General features: G+C 40.1%; 1 protein-coding gene across 1 annotated transcript; it reads left to right on the forward strand.

The window, feature by feature from the left end:
• The first annotated feature begins 5,192 nt into the window (after positions 1-5,192).
• On the forward strand, positions 5,193-9,925 carry LOC125890522 (arrestin domain-containing protein 3-like). Its single transcript, XM_049579197.1, has 4 exons — positions 5,193-5,336; positions 8,158-8,254; positions 8,374-8,612; positions 9,585-9,925. The coding sequence occupies exons 1-4, from the start codon at positions 5,193-5,195 to the stop codon at positions 9,852-9,854; spliced, it is 750 nt and encodes a 249-aa protein (XP_049435154.1). The 3' UTR covers positions 9,855-9,925.
• The last annotated feature ends 4,333 nt before the right edge of the window (positions 9,926-14,258 follow it).

Genomic DNA, 14,258 nt, shown 5'->3' on the forward strand with positions numbered 1-14,258 from the left:
TGGTCATAAAGGGATGGACACGGTCAGCAACAATACTCAGGTAGGCTGTGGTGTTTAAATAGTGCTCAGTTGGTACTAAGGGGTCCTAAATGTGCTAAATAAATATCTCCCTCACCATTACACCACCACAACCTGCCTGAACTGTTGATACAAGACAGGATGGATCCATGCTTTCATGCTGTTTACCCCAGATTCTGACCCTACCATCTGAATGTAGCAGCAGAAATCCAGACTCATCAGACCAGGCAACGGTTTTCCAATCTTTTTGTCCAGTTTTGGTGAGCCTGTGTGAATTGTAGCCTCAGTTTCCTGTTCTTAGGTGATACCCGGTGTGATCTTCTGCTGCGGTAGCCCATCTGCTTCAAGGTTCCACATGTTGTTCATTCAGAGATGGTCTTCTGCATACCTTGGTTGTAAGCAGTGGTTATTTGAGTAACTGTTGCCTTTCTATTATCTTGACCCAGTCTGGCCATTCTCCTCTGACCTTTGGCATCAACACGGCTTTTTTCGCTCAGAGAACTGCTGCTCACTGGATATTTCCTCTTTTTCGGACCATCCTCTGTAAACCCTAGAGATAGCTGTGTGTAGAAATCCCAGTAGATCAGCAGTTTCTGAAACACTCAGACCAGCCTATTTGGCACCAACAACCATGCCACGTTCAAAGTCACATAAATCACCTTTCTTCCCCATTCTGATGCTCGGTTTGAACTTCAGCAAGTCGTCTTGACCATGTCTACATGCCTAAATGCATTGAGTTGCTGCCACGTGATTGTCTGATTAGCTATTTGCGTTAATGAGCAGTTGAACGGGTGTGCCTAGTAAAGTGGCTGGTGAGTGTATATCACTTAAATAAATATAGAAAATAGAAATCAATAAAAAAAAAATAGGACTTACATGGTGGATTTCTCAAGAGGATATGCTATCATGGATGTCATCGTTGACAAGAAGGCCTATGCCCCAGGTAATAACATTCCTCTTCAAATATGGTCAATCAGACACATTCACTGATATCTTCAGCTGAAGGCAGATACTGAAAAACATTTTTTGTTAGTGATGGCTGACACAGCCATGCAAAATAGCAAACTATTTTAATGGCACTGCGATATATATTTTTTTTACCTTACAGACATTTTGACGTGTGATTTTTGGAGAAGCACTAATAACATGATTAACAGCTGTGTGCCATTTAGATATATCTGTTCATGTGCCCCAGTTTGGTGTATACTGGCTGACACCTGTGCTCTTGACAAGTTTAAATGTCTGCCATGATGAAATGGTCTGTTGTCAGTGATGGTTAGAGCATGAAAAAAGGGTTTGATGGAAATTTGAGTAACATTTTAGGGGGTTATGGTCCTTAAAAAACACCATAGTTGAACATCATAGTCATTGTGGTTAGATTGTACTTTCACATAACATGCATGGAATAATAAATGGGTGGGGTTTAACATTCTATTGTCTTTCTTATAGGTGAAATGATGGTGATTGCTGCAAAGATCACAAATTCAGACTAGTCCAGGAAGTGGTGTACCATGCCAATGGCAATTTCAGTCGTCAGTGTAACGTTATCCACCGACTGGTTGACCAACGTATTGAATCTCGAACACATAAGGATGCCAGGTGTACAATATGGATTCCTGATGATCTGTTGCCAACAATCCAGAACTGCAACATCATCTCAGTGACGTACCATTTAAAGGTATGCAAGAGTGTGTCTTTATGGTAAAGCACAGTCAATTAAGTCCACTGACAGTGATTGTTTAAAAAAAATGGTTTTGTAAAACTGTTGACCCGTAGATATTAATTTTCCAAATTGACTGTCAGATGTTCTCCTGCTTTTCTGTTTTAAAAGTAAAGCATACTGTGCTAATGAGGCTGTCATATCTGGATCCCCTCCTCCTCCACCCTTTCACGTATCCCCAACTGCTCCTGCATACAACCCGCTGCCTTCTGCACCAATGATGAACACAGACTTCCTGTCACAATCGGATGAGGCTCCTGCAGCATATTCGCTCCTCTTCCCATCTTCTGCTCCTGACGAACCTAATGCAAAATAATACAATGTCTTTAATACTTCATTCACTAATACTTCAATGTAATAATTGCTGTGTGCATGTGGACAATATGCAAAAATGGGGCTTTTTCATTGTGTGAATGTTTTCAGGTCAGTTCAGACTGGTAATTGGCTTCGTCCAGCTGCTCAAACCTCAGCCATCAAGATACACTGTGTATTTCACGTGCCTTGGTCACCTCAAGTGTCTTACACTGATTTGAACTTATAGGTGTTATAGTTGTCTATAGTTAAGTGTAAGTTTGGATGTTAGCTGAAAGAGACTGGACAATATGTACTGTATCAAGAAAAAGGTTTTTAAGTGTTTTTTTATAAGTGTTTTTTAATGCCAAATACATTACAACTGACTATTTTGTTACAAAATACTTACAAACTGCCAGTGTCTTCTCTAACTTGGAGACTTGAATAAAGAACTATGAGGGAAAGTTTCTGTGACAGTGTGAGTGTGAATACTTTATTTTAACTTCTTAATTCCTTTGTATGTTTTCATTTCTACAAGACAAAGTAGCACACTTCTCTGCAAACAACCTCATCCATCTGATCTTTTCCAGTATATCAAAGACATATCTTTTTATTTCTTTTGTCTTTTTAGTTAGATGACTTCAAGTTATACCAGCATGATGTTAAACACATTGTAAAGAGGAGGGGCTTATGGACGTACACTCGGTAAATTGTCTTGAACTTAGATTTATTTTGCAAATCTGAATTGCTTGTTAAGCATTGCGCGGTTGCGACATCCAGATTGCGCAAAAGTGGACTACGTTATAACCTATAGCTGTGTGCTATAGTGTTTTAACTGTCAAACCCGAGGCAATATTGGGGTTTTTCGTGTGACGTCAATATCCGGGCGGGCCCGCACTCAGTTCTCACATCGAGATAACAGGACTCTCAGCGTTATCACACACACACACACACACACACACACACACACACACACACAAAGCAGTTCGTGGATCCTACGCACCGTGTAGCCACAAGTAACAGTAACAGAGCGCCGAGAGACTTAAAACGCCGCGGAAAAAGGACTTTAGAGTAATTTATGAAGCTATCAACGAAGAGGGAACTTTTTCTGAGGGAGATATGACATACACATTAATGAGGGATTACATGCCCACATCCACAGAGAAAAGGAGAGACAAAACCAAGAGGAACAAAAACTGAAAGGAAAAAAAAAACAGAAGAAAAGAAAATGATAATAAATAAAAATAAAATTATTACTCTGCATTTCCTATGAAGCTGTTGTGTTGAATATTACATTTTCTTATATACTTCATTGACCTTTACAAATATTCAACTTCTTGATAGGTGACTTTCAAGAAATTCAATGAATTGTCCCCATAGCTTAAAAAAGCTCTGTATTTTCCCCTTGGTGGCATAAGTCAGTTTCTCCATGGCCAGAACGTTGGAAAGGCTTCTAAACCAGTGTTCAACTGAGGGAGGCTCAGTACTCTTCCAGGAAATTGCTATACAGTGTTTAGCCTGAAGTGAGCACAAAATGACAATCTTTTTATTTGCACCTGACACTCCTAACTCAGTTGGAAATAGTCCTAGGATAAATACCTGAGGGCAAACAGGCAGTTTGACAGAAATAATATCAGATATAGTTTGAATGATGTTTCCCCAGAATGTTTTAATTTTGGGGCAACTCCACAGGCAGTGTAATAATGTGCCTTCTTCTTCACTGCATTTAATACAGAAATAAGAATTATTGTTATCAAAGCGATGTAACAGGGCAGGAGTTACGTATGTACGCATAATCCATTTAAATTGTAACAATTTCAATCTTGTGTTAATAGTCTGACTTTGTGCATTTCGACAAACTGTCTTCCAGTCAGCTTGAGAGATTTCTGCATCTACATCGCTAGACCAAGCCAATCTTTTACTATCCGAGGATGCATCTACAATCATTTTATACAGGAAGGATACCTGGCCCCGGCCTTGAAGATGATCTAGTATGGCCTTTTCAAGACTAGACAGAGGGGGTTTATGAGGGGGTTGTTTAGATGCTGTTAGAATGTAATTCCTAACTTGTAGGTATTTAAAGAAGTGTTTTCTCGGGATATTGTAAACTCTTTGCAAATCCTCAAAGCTATAGAGAATATTGTTGTCGTTGTACATGTCCATAACTTTGCTGATACCTCTCTCTGCCCAGAGTTTAAAGCCAGGGTCACCTCTACCTGGTGAAAATCTGTGGTTTCCCCATATTGGTGTGAAACCTGATATATCTGACATTATGTTTAAGTGTGCTTGCATTTTGTACCACACCTTAATAGTGTTCTTGACAAATGGGTTGTGGGTAGTTTTAGCAGGTTTTTCAAAGAATCTGGCCTTTTCTATAGTAACCCAGGGCACAGAAGCACCGTCCATGAACCAGTACATGGCTGCTCTAATCTGGGCTGCCCAATAGTACCAGAAAACGCTATGACGAGTTTAACGGAGCTTCACTTTACTACTGCATTCCGCCTCACTGAGACTGAGAAACCTGCATCTTGGCTCATTTACATACTAAATAGTGATTGGGTGTTTACTGGGGGGAGAGTCTCTGCCGACTGCAGACAGTAGATCTCACACAGCTGGTACACAGCACGGAGTGGATTGGAGATAGATGAGAAAACTTTTCTGTTTTGTGCCTTTTTTGGCGGATTTTATTTGAGGGGGCAAGACATTTGTTTAAGGGGGCATTGCCCCCTCTTGCCCCTGCCTATAGCCCATTCTTTATTTAGATGCGTTGTTATAAAGAAATATATTCAGATCTGTTCATACCTTTATTCCCTTGTTGACAGCAACAAGTAAACACACCTACAATGCATCTTGAATGACTCTTCTTGCTTGTTATTTATATAACATCTCTACACAGATTCTGCACCCTAATGTTGTTACCAATGAACTAAACTGATCACACATGTACTTCTGGGAACCAGATGAATCATTTGTAAGGTCACTACAGGCAGTGCTATTCACTCTCACTTCTTTGTAGGCACTGCACTTCCTAAAGGAGCTCATCACTTTAAGTTCAAGTGTAAAATCCCACAGGGGTAAGTAGGAATTCCTAGTTTGGAATTAGCAGCCTACTGTGCTATTGTTTGCCTTTACAAATAACTGCATTGTCCTGGTTTACAGCGACATGCCGTCATCTTTCAAGGGGAAGCATGGAAAGATCGTCTACATGCTTGAAGCAAAGATGTCCAGGAGTTGGCGGTGGCCCTCTAAAGCACGAGAAGAGCTCAACTTTGTCTCAAAGTCCCTTTCACACCATGGCCATGTAATGGTAAGTGGGACACTACATATATATAAATACATGGTGTGAGTCGTGCATATGTGAAAAGGTCTGCCATCTTTGACACCACCTACTGCTAGACCACATGGATAAACCACATATCATGACCTGAGTCCCTTTTATGAGACTATATTGTCTCAACAAGCACGGGCTGACCTCATGGAACCTTTCATGTGTTTTCAGTATCCTTATTGTACTGTATGACATTTTTCACAGCATGAGTTATTACAGAAAGTGTTTAGTTCATGTTCAAGATGTAATTCTTTGGCCCTGAAAGTTATAAAAGTAGTGTTAAAAAGATAAAGGTATACAAACCCTTAGTATCTGCTAGAGCATTCATTCTGGAAAAACAAACAAACGTTACCACAAATATAAATGTGTCCATTGCAGGTCTTTGCAATTGCAAAATCACATTCCTCTTACTCCCAGTGTTAGTAAACAATATTCTAGCCTATTGGAAAGCTTACTCATTAGCACAGCCTACCAATTTAGCAGGCTAACTCACTAACAACTAGTCTTATTGGCAAGTTTACTTGTTAGTATAGCGGATCTAGTTAGTGAGCTAACTCGATTTTGTTCAGTGTTAATGAGAATTTTGTTCAACTGCACAAACTCTAATGTGGAAAACTTAGGTTAGCTCTGATAGCTGCTTAGCACAATGCTTTAAAACACAACCAGAATTATTATCAGGGCCTGGGCTTTTCCGTGGGTTACGTCCTCTGAGGAGTTCCAAGACTTCTGCCTCCTTGATAGTTAAGTTTGATGTGGCGGTCTCAGCACTGCCGCCACTCCCAAAGTGACAGAAGAAGATGCGGAGCTGATTTGCCATCTTCAGTCCCTCATCATTGTGCAGGACAAGGGTATGGTTTCCCCGGTCCTTGTGTGGATTTTGTCATTGTTTTAATTACCTGCCATGCCTATCTGGGATTGCCAGAGGCCAGAGATGCCTCTAGCAGACACTTCTAAACCCTGGTTGTTAATATCAGGGCTACTAAAGACCTCCCATAATGTGCAGTCAAAACATCCCTGCAGATATAATTAGCTGTAGAAGATCATCAATAAATTGCTTTGCCATGCCGACACGCCAGAATGACTCTCATACACTCACTCTCCATTTGTAAATGGAACAACCACTGGTCAACCAAGGTGTGTTTCACTTCAAACTGGTTGACAAACTGACGTTAGACTTTCTGATTTATGTTGGGGTTAACCAATTTAATGTTAATTTTACCAAGCTCTCCATACATAGCATTGAGTCTTGTTTACCAAGGAAAATATTAAGTGCTTTACCTGCTAGTGTAAAGTTAGCTTGTTAACAGCTAGGTGAGGTTAGCTAGACGGTCAATTCCATCCAATATTTTAATGATATGGGACACGTTATACCATTCTAATGTCAGTATGACTGGATAGTGAAAATTAAAAGTAGTAGAGTATGTTACATTTACAGCTAATGGAACTCATGGCGGGAAAACTCAAAGGTGTGCATCCTGTGCACAGAGTAAGCAGGGCTGAGATGGTTACAGAGCTCGCTGAAGGAAGCACTGCTATAACTACCTCATATAACCACCTCCACCTGGGTGAAACCACATGTTTCACAGAGACCCTTACATTCACCTCATGTTTGCAGAAGAACAGAAAGAAAGACTTTTTAAAAGTCCCTGTGTGTTCAGCTCCTTTGTACTTTTATGTGTAGAACTCTGTCAGCAGCTAGTCTTCAATACAAGCAAGTACACTACCAAAGAGAGAACAGTACAAGCAGAAACAGCCACAGTGAGATATTAGATAAAGAGCTGCAGACAACAGGCTCTTACTGCACCTCTGCAAACAGCTCATTTCAAGCAGGTAAACTTCCTTTTACCTGCAGTGCTGCGTGATGGAAAAACACTGCAAAACATGGCAATACTCACCTTTTTAACAATGTGGGGAACCATTGTCTGACTTTTTTTTTTAGAACTTTACAGTTAAATTGGGCATTTTACAGCATTTTGAAACAAAAATCCCCAATAAGGGTTTCTCAGATTTTTGATAACTGAGAGCCACTTTAGAGAGTCAGCGTATGAATAGGGCTGCACTGTTTTTTCTTAAACTTTTTTTTATGACATATTATACTATGACATTTATCATATACTTTACTATGGCTTTTTAAGACATTTTATGACATACCTGGCAAAAGTACAGCAGTCGACAGTGATATAGCTATCATAACACTCATAGTACATTCTAGTTTTCCACTTTTTAATACATTCAAAACTACTGAAATAGAGACACAGCACATTGATTGTACTTACCCACAGTGGTTGAGCAGCGACTTCTGCTGGGGTATGGCAATGTCACTTGCACAAGCCACAAGCAGAGCTGCAGTACACTGCAATGCTAGAACTAATGCTAATGATTATTTCAGACTGTGCATGGTTGTCTTTCATAGCATATGTAATTTGTCAGTATTTTGAGGGGGACATTTTGAGTGGAACAGCCCACTGCCTTTAAGATTCATCATCTCAAGCCTAGCATGTTACCAGTAGACGCACCTTCAAGGGAGTAGCCCTGTTGTAGTGGAGACACAAATCCCTGTTGTTGGGCTGATGTGTGGAGTCAAACCGAGTCAAGCCAAGCCAGCACATATGTATGGAAAAACTTTGTCAGGGAGGATTCATCACTAGATGTTAAAGAGAACGTTTTTTATGGTGTTAATCTGGACAAGGTTAATCCAAAGGTTAACAGGAAGATGACAGTATTTTCTCCTGAACTTTGAATTTCAGCTGCATGAGTAGCTGCACTGATATGGAATATTTGTTTGTATGATTTGTTCTAGTGTCCCCAGTCTGGTTCAGTGGATAAAAAGACGGGGGTTTTCACCAAAGGACAGATCCGCATGTCTGCTGATATTAACAGAAAGGTTTGCTCTCCAGGTAAAGTCACTCCAGCGTACATACATTATGTGTATTGTATAATATTTGTTACTGTGTGATGGCATTATTTCATTAAAAAACTGTGCATATTTACATTTTATAATTTGTTTTTGATAGGTGACACTCTATCTGCAACTCCTCTTCCAAAAAAAGGAAGCCCAAATTCAGTTTACATCAGAACATAGTTTACCGTGCCGACGGCTCCACTAACACCAATGACAAAAGTCTGTGCAAAATGGTTGGAGAGACTATCAAAGAGAGCTCAGAGGAAACTGTGTCCTGCCAAATAAAGATTCCTGATGATGTCATCCACACTCTCACAAACTGTGAAATCATCTCCGTTGAACATTACCTCAAGGTATGTAACAATGTAATGTTATTACGTCAACTCAGAAATGAAGTAATTGTTTTTGTTCACAAATAGTGGTGGTTAAATAACTGTAACACAGACGATTCTTGGCTTTCATCACAACCTTCAACAATCATGAGATATATGAAACAACATAACAGCACAGCAGCTTATGAAAACTACTTTATAATGCAAAGTTCACACCAAAGACTGGCCAGTTGAAAGAGGCAACTACTACCACAACATTCTGAAATCCTGCCAGTTCACACCAATGCAACTAGATGATGCAACTAGATCTCTATGCAACAACTCTCTGTACTTCTGCTCTGATCTCCAGCTTTTCAGGATCATTTTTTGGCTAAATATAATTTGTAGTTTATTAAAATATGACTGAGAATAGTGATATTGAGATACTGTCTAAAGTTGCATTTGTAGTAGTGAAACAGTGAAGAACAAATAGAAAACTAGCATCAGATGGACATATTCATGATCAATATGTCATAAAAATATAAATAACCAGCACAAATTAATTAGCCCTGCGGCACACCGTGAAGAAGGAAACAGAGGGCTTGGCGGGGACGGAGTACCTGCCACAGCAAGCCCAACACAGACTTCACTATTACTATTCTCATTGATTTCCTATTCTTTTCTATGAGGAAATTTACTGCTTTTTTTTTTGCAATTTTCGTAAAAACGGCCTGGCGAATCTGAGAGAAGTCATAGCATACCATTCCCAATCATTCCACATTTTGATGTATTTTTTTGCAAATGTGTTGGCTACGCTGTGAGATGACGAGCGTGCCAAAAAATGTAGCAGAAGATTAAGAATATTAACAGTAATAAAATTCCTTCTGTTGCACAGCAGGCACCCCAATTAATAATATCTATCTGTCGAACAGTACAATCAACTTAGTTATAGTTGCATGAATGAGAGTTTGATTCAGATCATTTTACTTCCTCATATGTTTGTGTTTTTCACAGGTGTATTTGGACATCAGTTTTGCCTTTGATTCAGAGGTGGTGTTTCCGCTCATCATCGTTCCTTCTCGCTTTACCACCCTTTATCCTGATGAGGCTATGGGGCCTTACCCAGTTGGAGCTGCTGGGGGCCCAAGTTACAGCGACTTCCCTCCCCCTGCCTTCCCTGTGGGACCTTATCCTGCACCCGCAGGTCCAGGTGCTTATGGATACCCAGCAGCAGATCCTACTCAATATGCAATCACAACAAACAACAATAATCCGTGGCCATAGCAGACCATTCAATATGGTTTTTCAACTGCATCTTCATCTGCAATCCAGCATCCTGGCCCTACTGCTCCACCTCTGTCTAAACAGGGAGAAGAACCTCCATCTTACGTGTCCCTTTTCTCATCTTCTTAGGACAGTTTTGGTATGGTTAGGTAGGTTGGTAAATAGCTGAGCTTCAAACAATCTTTACAAAAAAAAAAAAAAATCCTGATAGATTATGAAGGCTTCTGAGGTATTTATAATGCTGTAAAGTATTTGCTGTACACAAATGCAAAGCTGCATTCTCTATTTCCACTTTTTTTTTTTTTAACATTTTGTACAGTTATGTCATATGTGTAAAAAAATTTTAATATATGTACAGTGTGCGCTCTGTGCAGTACCAAAGTGACCTGTCTGTGCCCTCCTTCATTTCAGTGTGGGGGTGGGGCAGTTCAGTTGTTCCAGATTTCCAGTAGTTCAGCAAATAAAGCCAAAACAGGCTTGATTACATTTGTTCTTGGCTGTTGTGTGCATCCACAGACCTGTAAGTAAGTTATGTCACATAACCTATGAACGTGGTATATGTGTATTGATCGCTTTTTAGACAATCCTTGCATCCTTTTCAGTTCAGCTATAGCTGCTAATGCTAATTAGGCCCACTTAAAGGTTCTGTATGTAACTTTTTACATGTTTTAATCACTTGCTGTTGCAAAAGGGTGAAAGGATTGTTACATATAAAAGCCTGAAGACTGAAGTTCTGTTTTTTGTTCTTTTAACTTTTTTAAATGCCAAATACATTTCAACATCTGTCTATTTTGTTACAAAATACTCAAACTGCCAGTGTCTTCTCTGAAGACTGGAGACTTGAATAAAGAACTATTATGGAAAGGTTTTCTGTCAGTATTAGTGTGAATACTTTGTTTTAACTACTTAAGTCTGTTATATGTTGGATATTACCCAAGCTAGAAAACTTTTTTGGCTTATGTGCCAGGCGAGCAACTCCATTGGAATGAATAGGCACCATCTTGGTATCCAGTATCTAGTTACTATAAAAATCTATGGCAAAGAAACAGAAAGTCAAGAGCAAGGGCCATCGCTTTAAGGAGCGATGGAAAGTTGTACATTTTCAGTTGTGTTTGTGTGATTTGTATCAGATTTTTTAATAACCTATATGAAGCAGCTGGCCCCCAGGTATTTCACATTATCTAATCTGGCCCTCATTCAAAAAAGTTTGGGCACCCTGTTCAATAGGTAGGTACTAGCTGTCACGACACACTGTTTTCGCAGTTGTATTTCTGGTGTTATATTGAAGTCTGTTCCCCTGTTGAACAGTGTTTCCTTCCTGTTAATGCATAGCTTCTTCTTGTTTGTTAACTCTGTGAATACTATGATGCAGTATTTTATTATTACAGCTTTATAAAACCATGATCCAACAACTGGTGTCAGAAAAAGATTATATAATATTGTGCAAGATCCAGATACAGTGCAATAAGCCATTGAGAGCAGTAGTTTTTGTACAATTTGCTTTTGATTGCTATGGGAGAAATTATACGCCTGAAGAATACTCAGACTTGCATGTGCTCATATATTATGCACACTCACCGGCCACTTTATTAGGTACACCTTGCTAGTATGGGGTTGGACCCCCCTTTGCCTTAATTCTTCTCTCAACCATGCCACGTTCAAAGTCACTTAAATCACCTTTCTTCCCCATTCTGATGCTCGGTTTGAACTTCAGCAGGTCGTCTTGACCATGTCTACATGCCTAAATGCATTGAGTTGCTGCCACCTGATTGTCTGATTAGCTATTTGCGTTAATGAGCAGTTGAACGGGTGTACCTAGTAAAGTGGCTGGTAAGTGTACCACTTAAATAAATATAGAAAATAGAAATTAAAAAAAAAATAGGACTTGCATGGTGTCCATTTATGTCTATTGCTCTACACTTGCAGTAAATATTCCCACATTATCACACTTGCACTCTCAATGCTTTAAAACTGTAGGTTGAAGAATTAGTCTAAATAGCCTATCAAATTAAATGATTTAAAACTAATACATTCAGTTTTTTATCCTAAAAGTCTGAAGTTTGTGGTTCATCTGCAAAGACCGCACCTCCAAAAAAGTGTGCCTCCAGATTTTTCACCTGCAGTCTATCAGTCACTGTTTAGCCACCTGCTACTACTACCTTCCACGTCACATGCTTTCCTCCGAATGACCACTAGGGGGCTTCGTACCATTATTTTTGATTGATTGCATTGCCACTTTTTGCACAGTGGTCTGCACCTACACTTCCAAGATTCCCAGGAGTTCATTGTCTTCACCTTGTACATGGGATGGCAATAGAGCTCTTTGAGCAGCCTTTCGTTGGGCGTGTCTTTTCCCACAGCTCAGATGCTATGAGAACCTCCACAAGGCACACAGTGAGAGCATTTGGAAATGAGCTAGTCGATGGACCACATCACTTCTTTATTCATTTAACCAGCACAATCTTTACGCGCGCTGCAATGGCTCCAATTCAATGCTTCACGATGACTTATGACGCGCTAAATGAGGAGGGGACGTTTTCGGAGGGAGACACTATTACTGGAGAAATAACACTGGCTTTATCTAAGGACACCACAGTTAAACGCCTGTTTGTTAAAGCTAAAGGAGACACTGAAGTGCGTTGGACGGAAAAGAGCGGCGATCGGACTAGGATGTACTTTTCACGCAAGAGATACTTAAAACTGAAGAAGTTTCTAATCCCAGAGGTTAGGCAGTGGACTTGTTAGTAAGGCACGCACATTGAGTTCTAACACATGATATAGGCATGTTTCCTCACTGAATGTTTGTTTATGTGGTTTTCTCTTCTTTTTGTCCAGTGATGGTCATGGCAGGATCAGTCAGTGATGTAAAAATATCCATAGCCATGGGTGGGGTTTAACATTCTGTTGTCTTTCTTATAGGTGAAACGATGGTGATTGTTATCCACCAACTGGTTGACCAACGTATTGAATCTCGAACACATAAGGATGCCAGGTGTATAATATGGATTCCTGATGATCTGCTGCCAACAATCCAGAACTGCAACATCATCTCAGTGAAGTACCATTTAAAGGTATGCAAGAGTGTATCTTTATGGTAAAGCACAGTCAATTAAGTCCACTGACAGTGATTGTTTTAAAAAATGGTTTTGTAAAACTGTTGACCCGTAGATATTAATTTTCCAAATTGACTGTCAGATGTTCTCCTGCTTTTCTGTTTTAAAAGTAAAGCATACTGTGCTAATGAGGATGTTATATTTTCTCTCAGGTGTATCTGGACATCAGCTTAGCTTCTGATCCAAAGATCATCTTTCCAGTGGTCATTATTCCACCAGACCTTGTTCCTGGCCCTCAGCCTTACGAGGCTGCATGTCGAAACCCAAGAGCCCGAAGGTAATTAGGACCACTACGTGTGTACCCAGGTAACCCACCTGTGTATGCTGGGTCACCAGGCATGTATTCTGCCCATCCGGCACACATGAGTGAGGGCTACAGTAACCCAGAGCCACAGCAGCCTTCTCCGTATGGATCTTTTTTATCTTCATCATCGTCTCCTGTACTTCACCCTCCACCCACTGCCCCAGCAATATTGGGGTTTTTAGTGTGACGTCAATATCCGGGCGGAGCCGCACCCAGTTCTCACATCGAGATAACAGGACTCTCAGCGTTGTCACAAACACACACACACACACACACCCATCTGCCCCACAGCTCCACCCATCCCCTCCTCCTCCACCCTTTCACGTATCCCCAGCTGCTCCTGCATACAACCTGCTGCCTTCTGCACCAATGATGAACACAGACTTCCTGTCACAATCGGATGAGGCTCCTCCAGCATATTCGCTCCTCTTCCCATCTTCTGCTCCTGACGAACCTAATGCAAAATAATACAATGTCTTTAATACTTCATTCACTAATACTTCAATGTAATAATTGCTGTGTGCATGTGGACAATATGCAAAAATGGAGCTTTTTCATTGTGTGAATGTTTTCAGGTCAGTTCAGACTGATAATTGGCTTCGTCCAGCTGCTCAAACCTCAGCCATCAAGATACACTGTGTATTTCACGTGCCTTGGTCACCTCAAGTGTCTTACACTGATTTGAACTTTATTATAGGTGTTATAGTTGTCTATAGTTAAGTGAAAGTTTGGATGTTAGCTGAAAGAGACTGGACAACATGTACTGTATCAAGAAAAAGGTTTTTAAGTGTTTTTTATAAGTGTTTTTTAATGCCAAATACATTACAACTGACTATTTTGTTACAAAATACTTACAAACTGCCAGTGTCTTCTCTAACTTGGACCTAACCTCATCCATCTGATCTTTTCCAATATATCAAAGACATATCTTTTTATTTCTTTTGCCGTTTTAGATAGATGACTTGAAGTTATACCAGCATGATGTCA

Source organism: Epinephelus fuscoguttatus, linkage group LG6 (assembly GCF_011397635.1).
Source record: "Epinephelus fuscoguttatus linkage group LG6, E.fuscoguttatus.final_Chr_v1".
In the NCBI taxonomy this organism is placed as follows: Eukaryota; Metazoa; Chordata; class Actinopteri; order Perciformes; family Serranidae; genus Epinephelus; species Epinephelus fuscoguttatus.

Bases quoted from the DNA above. Each gene is read 5' to 3' on its own strand.
- LOC125890522 (XM_049579197.1), top strand. From the start codon at position 5,193: ATGCCGTCATCTTTCAAGGGGAAGCATGGAAAGATCGTCTACATGCTT. The intron at 8,255-8,373 runs GTAAAGTCACTC...TTTTTGATAGGT, and splicing joins CAGAAAGGTTTGCTCTCCAG to GACACTCTATCTGCAACTCC. The intron at 8,613-9,584 runs GTATGTAACAAT...TGTTTTTCACAG, and splicing joins CCGTTGAACATTACCTCAAG to GTGTATTTGGACATCAGTTT.